This window comes from Mycteria americana, chromosome 2 (genome assembly GCF_035582795.1).
Source record: "Mycteria americana isolate JAX WOST 10 ecotype Jacksonville Zoo and Gardens chromosome 2, USCA_MyAme_1.0, whole genome shotgun sequence".
NCBI lineage: Eukaryota > Metazoa > Chordata > Aves > Ciconiiformes > Ciconiidae > Mycteria > Mycteria americana.
In genome coordinates, this window is record NC_134366.1 from 75,392,864 (window position 1) to 75,407,172 (window position 14,309).

A 14,309-nucleotide genomic window follows, 5' to 3' on the forward strand; every position below is an offset into this window, starting at 1 on the left:
TGCAGGCAGTTGCAGAAAAGGGAGTGACCTAACATATTTAATGGGAGGAGCACTGGCTCCTACACCTAGGGATTTTCCCTGTGACGGGGAACTTCAAGATAAGCCGTCAGGGGGATTCCCCAGTCTGCCTCCAGAAATACCACTCTAGAAGCAGTAGCAGTTTCACTCTGCTCCCACAGTCTGCCCTGTGAAGAGGCACGCTGTTGCTGCCCTGTGATTTGAAGCAGCAAAAGCCATGTCTTCGGTGGTCTATGCTCTGCTCGTCATCCTGTGCAACGGTAAGTGGGGAGCCTTGCCTTTTTCATTCTGGTCTTTCACATCTGTTTTGTGGGGATATGTTTTGGGAAGACAGGGAGGATTACCTAGGCAATCTCTTTTAAAGGCGATGTGTACCTGTGCTTTGCAGTTTGGTGCTTGATCAGTGGGGCTTCTGTGGCAGTCCCAGATGTTGCTGTGAGATGTGCTGAAGAAGCGCTGCTGCCCTGTAAAGTTCTTCGGGACTCCTCAATCACCTACCAGACAGCATCTTGGTATAAAGTAAGAAAAAAGACTAAGTTACTTGAGCAGTCTGCTTTGCTTTCCTACCTGATACTGGCTTGGCTTGTACAAAATGGGTTATTTTATGAAGAGACATCCACACCTCAGTGCAGCAGAGATAAGGCAGCAATGAAAGCATTTGAGCTGATCACAGAGGACAGGCATTTTCCATGTCATTGTAGACAATTTGAGCGTGATCCCTGAATTGCTCTTGGCCTGCTTTTCTATCTAACTATTGCTGGCTTCCAGGGATCAGAATTCAGGTGATGCCCCAAGTACATATACCACTCCAAAGAGGAGTCTTTCCAGGATTTTTCTTCAGAGCTAACCCTCAAATTTAAACCTTGCAACATCAGTGATGTGCCTTGGTTAATGTCCCCCCGAACAGGAGCTGATTTTTTCTTTGAAATAAAAAACCTGAACAAGTACTTGCTACTCTTTAGGAAGATTTGGCTAGTTGAGGTGGGCATAAGGGCAGGGTATGCAGAAGGCTGATGGAGAGCTAGAAATTCTGAGTCATCTCTTTGCAGTCACGAAGTAAAAGTCTAATCTTGGATGCCCTGGTTCAGAATTCCCATCTCCAAAGCAGGAGAGCCCTGCTGACCACCTATTTGCAGGAGGGCTACAAGGATCAATAAGCTATGAGCAGAAAGTCCTGTTCAACACTTTCCAGATGAAATTTCTCATAGAGAGGCGGAGTTGCACAGTGACTGAAGAAGTGTCTGTTGACTTGCTGTATGGCACTGTGTATTTGCATCTCAGTGTGTAGTTTCAGCTTACGGTGTGAGCCAAATTAACAGAAAAAAAAAGAAGGTTTTGTTCTCCCCCATTCCTCACTCCCAGACATGCACTCCTGCTGCTTACCATGGGTCAGTCCTGGTGGTCCTCTGGTTGCCTGTGAAGTCAACTCGCTGTTGCTTGTTTAAATAGTGGAAAATCAATCTGCGAATAAAGATTTTGTGAGTTACAGACTTGAATTACTTTCCCATGTGATGGGAGAGCAGTGGAAGGGAAGGGAAAAAAACCCTATTTTTGGTGGGCAAAGCCTGTTAATTTATCTCTGCCAGAACGTAAACCACAGCCTTGGCTTCCCCAGCATTTTGGTCAGATACAGTTCTAAAATCATTCCTTACAGTAAACCAACAAAGAGTGTTATTAGATAGGGCTTCCGTGGTTGAAACTTGCAATGCATGTGAGTTTCAGTGCTGGTACAACAATGAGCATCTGCCTAGTGCCTGGATGACAACTGCAACCCAAAGGTACCTAACTCTGAAAGAGCTGTTTCGAACATCTGGCTAACAGCCCAAGAGCAAGTGCAGCATCTATAGTCTCTTTCTTTTTCCAAAATGCTGAACTAAGTGTGGGTGGGAGAAAGAGAAGAGAGAATAATGCATTTGATTGAACATCACTATGGGAGCTGGCATAGGCGTCAACTTACTCTTTTTGCTTTCTGCTTCAAAAGCTGGATAAAGACATGTGTTTTCCATAGAGATACATGCTCATTATAGGCCCCATGTTTACCACAGAGTCTAGGCAGGGCAGGGAGCTCATTGCAGGCAAACCATGCAGTCTGGTGGACCTGGAGGAGTTGAGCAGAAGTCGTAAGGGGTGGGGGAGGAATAGACAGAGACATTGACTGGATCCCTGAAAATTCTCCCCCAAACCAGTGTTGGAAGTCAACAAAACCGAAAACATTTTCAGCAGGCTGAAGTGGGGGGATCCTCCAGAAGCATGTCCTTCTGCGTTCAGTGGCAGCTGGGAGGGCCAGGCAGCCAACAGGAGCCAAAAGCCATTGCCCTGATGAAAGAGTGTGAGGAAACGCTGTAGATCCAATTCTGTGTTGTCCCGTAGCTCCCCACAGTTCCACCTGGGCACAAAATGACTGCACATGCAGGGGAGGGTGATGTTTGATGATGCCTTTTGTGTGTGCCCCTTCCTCGGCAGCCCTCACTAGTGCTGCTGCCCTTTGCAGCCACCAGGCTGTTACAGTCCAGACGGCCGCTGCACCTCCCCTGCCCTGTCCCACCAATGTCCTCTCCCTCCGTGGTCTCCTTGCTCTTCCTGCTTCATCCGTTTCGCTCAGGAAAAGACTGTTTTTCCAGCGCCCAGCATGACAGAACTTCATGCTTTTTTTCTCTGCTGGCACTGCCGAAATGACAAGAAGTAACAAAATCTAGCTATCTTTGGCTCTTGCCACCATCCTCAGGGGCTGATGGCACCAACCATGGCGCTGCAGTTTTCTGGTTGCTCATCCCAGGAGAGAGGTGGGAAGTGGGGACAGGCAGTTACCGCCACTCTCAGTGATGCTAGCCCAAGCCACAGTCGCAGCCATATTAGGAAACGTGCAGCACCAAAGCTAAAAAGCCTGACTCTCAGCAGGAAAAAGTAATTTCGGCTCAGTGTTTTGTGCAGAAGAAGCAATACTTCTTCTACTTGTGGGGCTAGCTAAATAGCTCTCTCCTCTCCTCTCCTCTCCTCTCCTCTCCTCTCCTCTCCTCTCCTCTCCTCTCCTCTCCTCTCCTCTCCTCTCCTCTCCTCTCCTCTCCTCTCCTCTCCTCTCCTCTCCTCTCCTCTCCTCTCCTCTCCTCTCCTCTCCTCTCCTCTCCTCTCCTCTCCTCTCCTCTCCTCTCCTCGGCTGTGTGCTGCAGTCCCCACCCAACACTGCAGAAGGAGGGTAGGAGAATGGCAGAGCATGACGGGGCTACCCAACCTAGAGAATTAATCTGTTTTTAAAAAAACAACTACTGAAGGATTAATCAATAAACACCACGTATACCCCCCAAGGGCTAATTAAAAGGTAATTCCAACAAATGCTATGAAATTTCAGACTGTAAAGTTCAAGCAGCTGTTAGGCTAAATCTTTTGTATGAGGTCACTTTGAACTGTGCAGTAAATGCAGGCAATTAACCTTTGCTTCTGCTGCTTTAAAAAAGTGATGGCGACAACGTTACGGTGCTGCACGTGCAGCTGTTTGTGCAGGGTGAACGCTCGGCGAGCAGCCCCCTCCTTCCTCCTGGCACCGCTGCATGCTCTGACCGATTAAGGGGTACTTTTAAATAGTTTGCTATGACCTGCTTAAGAAAAACCAAAAAGGATGCTATTTAAAAGTACTTGCTTTTTCAGTTTTGTATGGAGAAATAATTGTTTAAAGGAGTTAATATTCTGGTGTCAAAATCCAACTGGATGTAAAAAGGAAGGATTGCGTTCAATGGTTCCTTCACTTTTGCTAATGGCTCGTACTGCAAAAAGGTGTGCATGTGTTTAACCTGTCGTGCACTCAGTATCCTTGGAGCTAATTAGGTTATTTGCATGCATGAAGTCACACGTGTAAGTAGTTCTGTGCAGAATCAGGACGACAGTCAGTCAGCTCAGACAAAATGATTTTCACTTAGAAATACTAGAAGTAAGCAGGCCTAGCACACTGGGGAGAAGGTAGAGCACCAAGTCCTCTTCCAGCCTGGTGCAGCTCTCATCCCATTCACTATGTCACCGTGAGAAAATCAGCGAGAAGTTTTCATAATGATGGTACCCTTTAAAGGTCCATTTTTAGGAGTGCTGGGCAACCTACATGCCATAAAACCATATATGAGCAGTGTGGAAGTTTGCCAACTGAGAATTGAAAACTAGGCCCTTTTTGCATAAGCACCCAGGCACTGGGAATTGTGTGTGGAAATACTGGTTTCAATCTCTATGGCCCACCTACGAAACAAGAATCTGGGTAATGAAACTTTACTTACCTTTCTGCCTCGTAGGGCTATTGAAAACTTGAAGAGTTTCTCTTTGTGTAGTACATTGAAAATGAGAACCACTTCATAAAAACTGGTAATTATCACTTTATATCCAGTTTGAAAACCAAGTTTAAACACGCACAAATGACGTTCCAGTGGATATTTTGCTATTTTGCTCATGTGATAGCCAGAAAAGTCTTAATCTAAAACAAATCTTGAGGAAGAGGAAAGAAGGCTGTACTTCAGTGGAGAGAACTTTATAACACTTCCCTGAAAAATATAAAATTGTGGCAGAATTAGAGGAGGAAGTCATATTACAACAAAAGAATAAACCTTATAGTCATTTAATATTAATTGCACCTTCCTTCAAAGGATATTACGTTTGCTAAATGTGCATAGCTATTATCTATTAGCATAAGTAAATAGCTGCTAAATTACTTCAGTCTAGTTTCTAACATACCTGAAGAAATGCAGTCAAATGCTCCTCAGACTTCTATTCAGCTCCAAGCAGCTCCAACACATTGACGATTTAGACAGGAAGGGAGCAGTGAAAATTATTTCGTGACCAAAACAATTCTTTTGCCGGACATGAGCTAGTGCTGGGTGCCCTTAGCTAAAAAACCCCACGAATAAAGAGGGTGTGCGGCTGAGTCAGAGGGCTTTTCCAGCTGGCTCATGTGTCACATGCAGTTCCTCTGGTGGTGTTCTGGGGTTGGGTTTTGGTTATTCTTTCCTTCTTTTTTGTTTCCCCTCTAAAGCACAGCCAGAGTTCACTCACAGGTGCCCACAATTTATGTCTGTTTTTTTCAAATTTAACATTAGTATCTGCATGACACTGTATAGGAACCATATGGATGCACCCTCAGCACTAATCAAATGTGAAAGTGTTTTTGTGCTGAAAAATACACCTATTAAGTGGTTTTAGCTCGGTTGTGATTCATTATATGTTGGCATTGCCAGAATTCTAGGTATTTTGCTTCGGAAAATAAATTCCTTCTGGTGGTGTATAGTTTTTAGATCTCTTTAGCAGTCAGAAATTTCAACTTGGCCATTATTCCTGGTATAATTTTAAACAAAACTGTTTTTACAGTCATCCCACCCTCAGAAGAAAATAAATTAATGTTAATACATTCCAACTTTAAACTGACATCAGTTTTGGACCTGAACCATTTTGTTTGAAATAAAAATTTGGTTTTATGGGAAAAGTGGATTATATTGGCACTTTGATTTACGCGGGAGCCAATGTACCAACTTAGTCTGGGGAAAGATCAATGAGAAAAGGTATTTAATGAGAGCAGAGAACAGGAGTTAACTTAAAAACTGCTTGCTCTCACATGTACATGATAAAATTCAGTTTTAATTGATTAGCTGGGTGTAAGTACTACAGCATGCGTGAATTGCCTTTGTTTAGTGGCACTACCATGTAATGCTGTTGCAGTTTTCAAAACTGCAGCTAAAACTCAGCCAGCTAGGACAGAGAAAAGTGTTCCTCCTCCTTCCACCTTGTTTTTACTTCCCCAAGAAAGAAATATTTGCTGAAGAGCACTTAAATTTTGGAGGCCTAATTATTCTACCTATTTCTCATAATTCATCCAGTCAGAGAACAGAAATGTATCGGCTCAGCAGTATTTTCAATCAAACCTATCCCATTTTAATATCCACTGTATCACCGCCGCTATTCTTACCAACAAGCTCCGGGCTAGGAGAAACTTAACAGGAATCAGTCAATTGACTAGAGAATACATGTGGGAAAATTGCAACCTCTTTAGATCAAGTGTTTCCAAGCTTTTGGGAACTAGAATAACTTTCAATTAAACTCACTAAAATAACGCAACTAGAGCTGGTCGCTCAGGGCTGTGTCCAGTCGGGTTTTTGAATATCTCCAAGGATGGAGACTCCCCACCCTCTCTGGGCAGCCCATTCCAGTGTTCAACCACCCCCACCGTAAAAGCGTTTTTTTCTTATGTTTAAAAGGAATTTCTTGAATTTCAGTTTGTGCCCATTGCCTCTTGTCTTGTCTCTGGAGGCCACTGAGAAGAGTCTGGCTTCACCTGCTTTATTCCCCATGGATAAGGTGTCCCTGAGCCTTGTCTCCTCCAGGCTGAACAGTCCCAGCTCTCTCAGCCTCTCCTCATATGTCAGATGGTCCAAACCTTTAATCATCTTTGTGGCCCTTTGCTGGACTCTCTCCAGTATGTCCATGTCTCTCATACTGGGGAGCCCAACACTGGACCCAGAACTCCAGGTGTGTCTCACCAGTGCTGAGCAGAGGAGGATCACTCCCTCAACCTGCTGGAGATGTTCTGCCTAGTGCAGCCCCAGAGGCTGTTGGCCTTTGCCACAAGGGCTCATCGCCGGCTCATGGTCAACTTGGTATCCACCAGGACACCAGGGCCTTTCCAGCAGGTTGGCCCCAGCCTGTTCTGGTGCCTGGGGTTATTCCTCCCCAGGGGCAGGACTTGGCATTTCCATTTGCTGAACTTCATGAGGTTTGTGTCAGTCCGTGTCCCCAGCCTGTTGAGGTCCCTCTGGATGGCAGCACGACCCTCTGACGTATCAGCCGCTCCTCCCAGCTTTGTATCATCTGCAAACTTGCTGAGCACATGCTCTGTCCCAGTGTCCAGGTCGTTAATGAAGGTGTTGGACAGTATCAGCCCCTGGGGGTAGCATTTCCTCTCATTGCTATGGAGGTGATGGAAAACAACAGACTTAGCCCCCCAGCTGATTTCTCAAAAAGCCTGTCACAGACATTGCCGCTGGCCAATGTATATGTGACAATAAACATAAACTCACATTTCTTTCGTTGTTTAATTTTCTTAATGGGTAGTTTTATGCAGATAGGCGGAGTGATGCTGCCAGCCTGCAGGTCCCTGTTTTCCCAGCAAAACTCTTGCTTCAGTAACCCCCAGCAGCCAGCATGGCAACGAGCCCTTTTTATGCAAATAGATTCAGTAGCATTTCTACCGGTCCCTGCACGAGTCATGATTTGCCTTTTGAATTTTGGTAAAGCCATTAACAGCAAACATGGGAGCAGGAACAGACCACCTCCCTTTTCTCCTCCCTGTGGAGGTGGGGAGCAGGGGGAGCTGCCGTGCTGCAGCTTGCTCGCCAGCGAGGTGAAAGGGATGTGAAACACAAACGAAACGCAGGCGGAAAATATTTTGTCACTGACTAAAGAAGAGGATGGTCCCTACACAAGTGGATTGTTGCCACCGACAGTGCTCGTTTCAATCCTCCTAAGCTTGTGTGGAATTAATTAGGTAAAACCCCTAGCATTTACCTTGGGCTGTGGTATCACCTGGAGGAGACTTGGCATGAATTAGTGCTGGATTATCATAGGAGCTTGAGCTGCGAAATGATCTGTCTAGTGAGAGTCTGTCAAGTAATTCACAGGAGGTGGCAAACAAAGTGGCATTTTCGTAATTTTAATTAGGTTTGGGGGGAAAAAAGGTTAGCTTGAATAGAGCAAGAGGCAGAACGATGACCTTACCGAACATCTCTCGGACTTCCTTTTACACGGCTGGGATATGGGGACACACTCTACAAATTTGCTGAGATGTTTCCTCGCTACTTAGAGAATTTAGAAAGGGAGGGGTTGGTGGTTGATTTTTTTTGGTAAGAGAATAGGAGATAAGATTGCAGTGGAAAAAGGCTTGGTTCGGGCATCAGAGAAAGGGTTGCTGTGACCTCCGAGTCTCATGGAGGGATGGATGTGCTGTGTGTAGAGGCTGGAAAAATGCCACCAGATGTCTCTGTAGCCTAAAAAATGTAGGGAGGCAGCCGGGCACACCAGCACCGCCACGGGCTGCCTTGCCTGCCTCTGCTCCCCAGGAAAGGGGAGATTTAGTGGAGAAAGAGAGGCGTGCAAACCCCCAGTTAAACCCACACATATGGACCGTTCCTCCTCCTCCCCAAATGCAAAGGTTCGCGACCCGCATCCAGATCGCCACCGGTTTTTCCCCAAGTGAGGGAGCCAGATTAGGCCACAAAGTCACTTTGGCTTCTGTTTTGGGGAAAGGCTGGTCGTGCAGCTTCACGGACAGTGCCTCGCCTTACACGGGACAGGTCTGTGCAAGGCAAAGTTCCAACTTGTCTCCAGGGTCACCGTCACTGTACTTGTGACAGCAGCTGAGCGCCTCGAAAAGCGTTGGAGGCAATAATCAATCCTATCCCTCGGTGTCCCCATAAAATAGAGAAGTTAAATCGTTTACCGAAAATCTCGCTGGGAATAAGCGCATGGTCAGGCATAGGATACATGGACTTAATTTACTTCTCCCTTATAGTAGCAGTGGTGATTACAATTGCATACAGAAAGATCAAAGTGTTTTCTGATTCCCAGGTCTCAGCCACAAGAATCACAGCACCATTTACCACCCAAGACAGCAATTATTTATGCTACCAGTGAATTAAAAAAAAAAGAAAAAATAAAACTAGTATTCTGTGTGTATCTCAGACCCCCTATCTGCATTTTAGGGCAACGTGAAGGGCAGACAGGCTGGTTCTTTTTGTTGCCCTGTGGGCAGTTTTAAATTTCTCTGAGGAAGGGGGTGGTAAGGGAAGGGAGAGTGGCAAAAATTAGATCTGAGGGAGGTCAACTCTATCCACTTAACTGCTCTTGACCCACTTGTAACCAGAGCTGAGCCCAGCTTGGGTATTGGAATTCCTCTGGCCACATCTTTGACAACGTACAGGGCCCAAAAATACCTAAATCCCTGTAGCACAGTGAAGTCCCTACAGCCTGAAAACCACCATAGATACTGCTTGTCTCATAGCTGCTTGGGGCTGAGCGTAATAAGAAAGAGAAGCTGGGGTAAATTTACTGGGGGATTAAGAGGAAGAAGGTACTTTCTTCCCTCTTGCTGGGTAAAGTGTGGAAAGCCCCAGGGAATTACTGCTCTGTGTTTCAGTTGAGGCACTAAAAAAACACAAACCTTTCTGAGAAAGGATCTTTACAATTATGAAAATCTTGTGCTTTAGTCTGATTCTCCAGTTCCCGAGAAGTTCCCCAACTTGCAGCTTGTTTTACACCATTTTAGGGCTGCACAAGTAACAAAGTATAATGGAGCATCAGGCCCATATTTCACTCCAGACTCCTGAGTACGCTTTCTTCATGCAAATATATGAAAGGGAAACCAGATACTCCTAGCCTCAGTATGAGAAAATTGTGTTAATTGTAGTAACGTAGTGTAACTGTTATACCCTGATGCAGTAGCTATACTGGTAGAAAGTAAGCACCAACATGCAACCCAAAAATGTGTCTATTAAAATATAATAATAATAATAATTATTATTATTATTAATAAAAATAATAAAGCCTTGGCTTACATTAGTTATAGGTTTGGCGGAAAAGCTGAGCCTTGGACTGAATGAGGTGGCTCTGGCTCTGCTGGTCCACAGAAAGACTGAATTCATTACTTGGGAAACCTTCATGGAGGGCACGCTGCCTTGAATCCCAGGGAGCAATGTCGATGAATAAGAACGGACATGGCCTAATTCAAACCCTTCTCCCATCTTTCAAATCAAGTTAGTGATTTCTCTCTTCTTTGTGGTTCCCAGCCAATTGTCATTTTCAGTGCATCCTATTGCCCCGCAGTACAAACTGTTCTGGGAATACACTTCATTCCTCCAGCAGCCGCTCAGCAATGCCAAGGAATGTAGCTCTTCTGGTTACAATTAAGAAATTCAACATACAAATGCTCCCCAAGTGCACCAGAACCTGCTTGTGACCTTCACGCAACCGAATCTGAAGGAGTCGAAGCAATTTTTTTGTTCTTTGGTTCCAATAAAGCGCGGAGGGGACGGGAGAGGGGGAAACCCCCCTTCCTCCAGAGAGGCACCGTGGTTTCAGGGGTCAGCCGCACAGAAACCGGCACAGGCAAGCGCAGTTCCCAGGGCTGCGTTCCCACAAGGAGCTCTGGGCTGCGGGGTCGCTGGGAGGATGCCAGCCCGTGCTGGCAGAGCCGGCGTGCTGCGGTGCGTTTGCCGGGTAGGCAGGCTTAATTCCCACCACCGCATGGCAGAGAGCGTGCTGGCAGGGGGAGCGCAGGCAGCGGTGCGGCCTCCCTGCCTGCTGCCATGCTCTCCTGGGGACCTCTGGTCCCCGGAGCCACTGCTGAGCTGCTGGGTAGGGCTGCCTCTTGCTGCCTCAGCTCCATCCCCATGGACCGCCTCTCTCCGAACTCCTTTGGGCCTCTGCGTAGACACTTTGAGAGCAAACTCTACCGCTGCCTTTTATCGTGCTACATCTCTACCAGGATTGCCCCCAGGTGAGGCAGATTAAGAAGCTATTACAGAATAGCTCTGTAGTATCTCTTTATAAATATAATGTCTATTTAAGCAAAAAAAGCAAATACTTTTGGATTATGAGCATGAACATATTAGAACTTTTGAGGTCGTCCCCCCCCACCTCTCTTCAGCCTCTGCATTTTCAACCATAAGCCGGCTTTAAAACTCTCTTTCCCCTAAAACTCAGGATGACACTGTTGCCCAAGACAAGAAATATATTTGTGTTTTCCAGATGGCTGGAAATGGCGAAGGAATAGCATGGGAAGTCCTTGATGTGGAATCTCATTATCCAGAAGAACTTGGGGGGTCCCTGGAGCTCTCCAATGACACCTTCTTTTCACTGAGGATCAAAAATGCGACCAGCCGAAACAGCGGGACATATAAGTGCTCTTTGGGGGAACAGAGTGGAGAACACAATCTGAGCAGCACAGTCACATTAAAAGTAACAGGTACAGTAGAAACTCTTGACTGTCACATGCTCTGCGTGGCATTTCATGGACATAACAGTTTAAAAATATTTTACAAACACCAGAACAATGTAACACCTTGCTTTACATTTTAGGTTGCCCTGGAATAGCAGATGAAAAATTAAAAAAATACAAAGCCGAGCTTTTCATGCTGACTTGCCTTGGGATTTTTTACTTGCTGCTCATCTTTTTTACCTGTGTAAGTAATTCCCTTTCTCATGAACAAACCAACCAAAACCAAGAAAAAAAACCCCACTAATTTTCTCTGCTAGCACTACCTTAACACAGCCACTCAGAAGTTTGTGTTCATACTTAAATCATGATCAAACCCTTTAAATACTTGCACAGTATTTTCAAAGCCACAGGAAACTCAGGTGCATGAGGAACGCAGGATGGAGTCCCAAAGAGATAAAACATTTCACTGCGCCCTGATCTAACTCAAACCAGACAGTTATTTTCTGCACCCTGCTGCCCATTTCTGCTTCCAGTTACTCTGAGTGCAAGCTACTCTTCAGTTTAAGGGCACATCAACAGCTCTTCTGTTTCCTTCTGGTACTTGGGAACAGCATTTCACCGAGATGGAGGCACAGGCCCCTGGCATCCCTTACCCACCTATGGCATTGCTTTCTGTGGTGGCATGATGGACAAGTGCGAGTCCACCTATTTTTTGCCTCAGTTTCCATATCTGTAAATTGGTGACAACCCCATTTCAGATGGGCATTTTTGTGAAGCTCCATCTTTCTTGGTAAACAGACATTTTAAGATCCTTGGAAAAGAACCTCCTCAGGTTTTTATCCATACCCTTAATGCTGGCAGGTAGTTCTGGGAAAGGTGGGGAGAGGAGGTGTTTGGGAAGCTCAGTTCACAGAAGCAAAACTATGTTTTGTCTGCGGTAGTGGTGAAGTCACCCCCTCATGCAGAAGAACCAGGAGGTCTGCGCCTCCTGCCTTAAAGGCAGCAGGAGCCTCGGGTCTTGGTACAGTGCAACTCTGGCTGCATTTCTAACTAAAAACAAAACAAAACCAACCCCAGCATTTTGGGAGGTCAGATTTAACTTTTGCTGCCTATTTAATATTTGTCTTCTTGTTTTGCTCCTCAGCAGATGAATCATAACTGTTGCTTGGAGAATATCTAATTAGCTGCAGCTAAATGTAGCTTTTCATGTATCTTCAGGGAGCAATTAAATTTATGCCTGTCTCTTTTTTAGATTGACAATCCTGCCAGTAATTTGTGCCATTCAGACTAAAGTTTGACAAGATAAATCTTGTAGGAATTTGTTAGGATGAAAGTATGAAAGCAAGGGTATCACTCAGAAGAGACAGATGCCCCTGTTCTGCTCAGTGTCCTGAAAGAATTTCAGACCTCTACAGAAACCTCTCCTTCCCATATGTAAAAAAAAGTCCCAGTTTTAGTGGTGCAGTTAAAAAAAAGCAGAGCCGTGTAGTGAAGATAACCACTCTGGTGGAATTACGTGTCTCTTACTCTTGGGTGAGGCCCAGTCTGAGGTACCAACCTAGCTTTCATCAAAATGTAATATTGCCCTGATCTCACAAGTGAGCTTCATTATTTAAAATGCCTGTTAAGTTCTTCCAGGTTGCCTTGTCCTCTCTTTTAGTGGAGATCGTGCCTTATCTCCACTAAACTCAAGAGTGACATTAAGTTTAAGACTGGTTGGCAGGACTGGGGCTTTACTTTGATGACTTGATGAAAATATTTCAGGCACTGGCCTGTATTGAAGGCAGGTGGAAACACACTTGCAAGAGCTTGATGCAAGGCCTATTCATATGAAAACTTGAATTAAATATAAATTTCCTTTTGTGACTAAGGCTGTTGTCCTATGAAGTTCCTTGATTGAGCAAGAAACAGCAGCTTTTCTTTGTACTGGGTGCTTCTGGTGACAAACAAATGGAAAAGGTGTAATGAGCTATGGCTAGCAAGGAGAAAAAGCAAAACTTTCAAACTTTAAAAAAATTGCCTTTCATAGGAATTCTCAGTTTTAAGCTTTCCTTTCTGTTTTCTCTTTTAGACATGCCTAAGGAAAGAGAGTATGTCTCCCAATTATCAAAAAACCAGACCAGATATGAAACACATGCTCACCCTCATCAACATACATGAAATGACAACTTTCCAGGATTTAAACAGCGACAGCACTTCCAAAAATAAGCTTAATTCAAGTTCTGCCTAAGTTGATGTTGACGGCACCGTGGGCTCATCAGTAAACACGACACGAGCTGGACGGCCGAGTGGTAGAGAGAGGAAATAAATGCTAATATTTGGCCTCTTCAGAACAGCCGGGAGGTAATCTGTCAGTGACCTGCTTGCGCTGGACAAGCCTTCGAAAAGCACTGTTAGGCACTACAGTAACTTTTGGGAGTTAGGCAGCTAAGAAATACCATTACAGCTACACAACGCTGTTACGATGCTGTTATGAAGCTGGCATCAACTTTATTTCACTCTGCTCTGCAGCCCTCTTGTTCTGAGCAAGAACACGCCTGCGATACGAAGGCCAGGTTATGGGGAGGCCACGACAGTGCAAAGCCGGGGGGTTAAGCTCTTCACTGAACTAATAGCTCTCATCTTTCGAAAGCAAACACAACAGGTGCTGCAGTAGGGAAAGATAAGCGTGCGGGGCTGTCTCTGCTCCGTGCTCTGAGCCTGATTCTGGATGGAGTTCCTTTACTGCCAACGGGATGTAACTTGTCGTGTGGTGTTCAAATAAGCTGAAGAGGTAACTTCATGCTCTTGTCCTGGGTGAATCAAATCAACATTTGCTTTTAAATCTGAGAGTGACGGACAGGCTGAACTGTAAGAAGGGAGAAAATATTCTGGAAATCTTTCTGGACTGAGAGGAACTTTCTGTCTCTGCAAGAGAAGTAGGGATGCATTTGCATAACGGGTCCGTCAGTTATTTCCCAGAGGCATCTCCATAGGAATCTATAGGTCAATCCATAGGAAGTTTCAATGAGACTGTTAACCTTAAAGCAACAAAAGTAAGAATGAAGTGGCCTGTGATATTAAGGACGGGTAAAGATGACTTATTTTGTGGTTTATAAAACGTGAAGCCAAATGTATGCGACACCCATGTCAGTCAAGTTACGCAAGTGATGACCAAAGTCATGGCTTGGAAGGAATCAACCGTCCGTACCTTTGGGATGTGTTGTCAGCCGTGAGATACAGGAATGGAAGATGGGGCATAGGAGCACCTGCTTTTGGTGCTGACAGTGTGTAGTATATGTGAAACAAGGACATGAGAAAAGTTGAACTCAGGCACACAACATAAGGGAGAGAAGGC

At 45.2% G+C, this 14,309-nt stretch overlaps 1 protein-coding gene across 1 annotated transcript; it reads left to right on the plus strand.

The window, feature by feature from the left end:
• Positions 1-235: 235 nt before the first annotated feature.
• Positions 236-13,275, plus strand: CD83 (CD83 molecule). The gene is made up of 5 exons (XM_075495618.1): positions 236-278; positions 407-537; positions 10,783-10,999; positions 11,113-11,216; positions 13,044-13,275. The coding sequence occupies exons 1-5, from the start codon at positions 236-238 to the stop codon at positions 13,200-13,202; spliced, it is 654 nt and encodes a 217-aa protein (XP_075351733.1). The 3' UTR covers positions 13,203-13,275.
• Positions 13,276-14,309: the final 1,034 nt, after the last annotated feature.

What these genes read in the sequence shown, in the direction of transcription:
- CD83 (XM_075495618.1), top strand. Translation starts at nt 236, where the DNA reads ATGTCTTCGGTGGTCTATGCTCTGCTCGTCATCCTGTGCAACG. An exon ending in AGACAGCATCTTGGTATAAA is followed by an intron (nt 538 to 10,782) that starts GTAAGAAAAAAG and finishes TGTGTTTTCCAG; the next exon opens with ATGGCTGGAAATGGCGAAGG. An exon ending in AGTCACATTAAAAGTAACAG is followed by an intron (nt 11,000 to 11,112) that starts GTACAGTAGAAA and finishes TTTACATTTTAG; the next exon opens with GTTGCCCTGGAATAGCAGAT.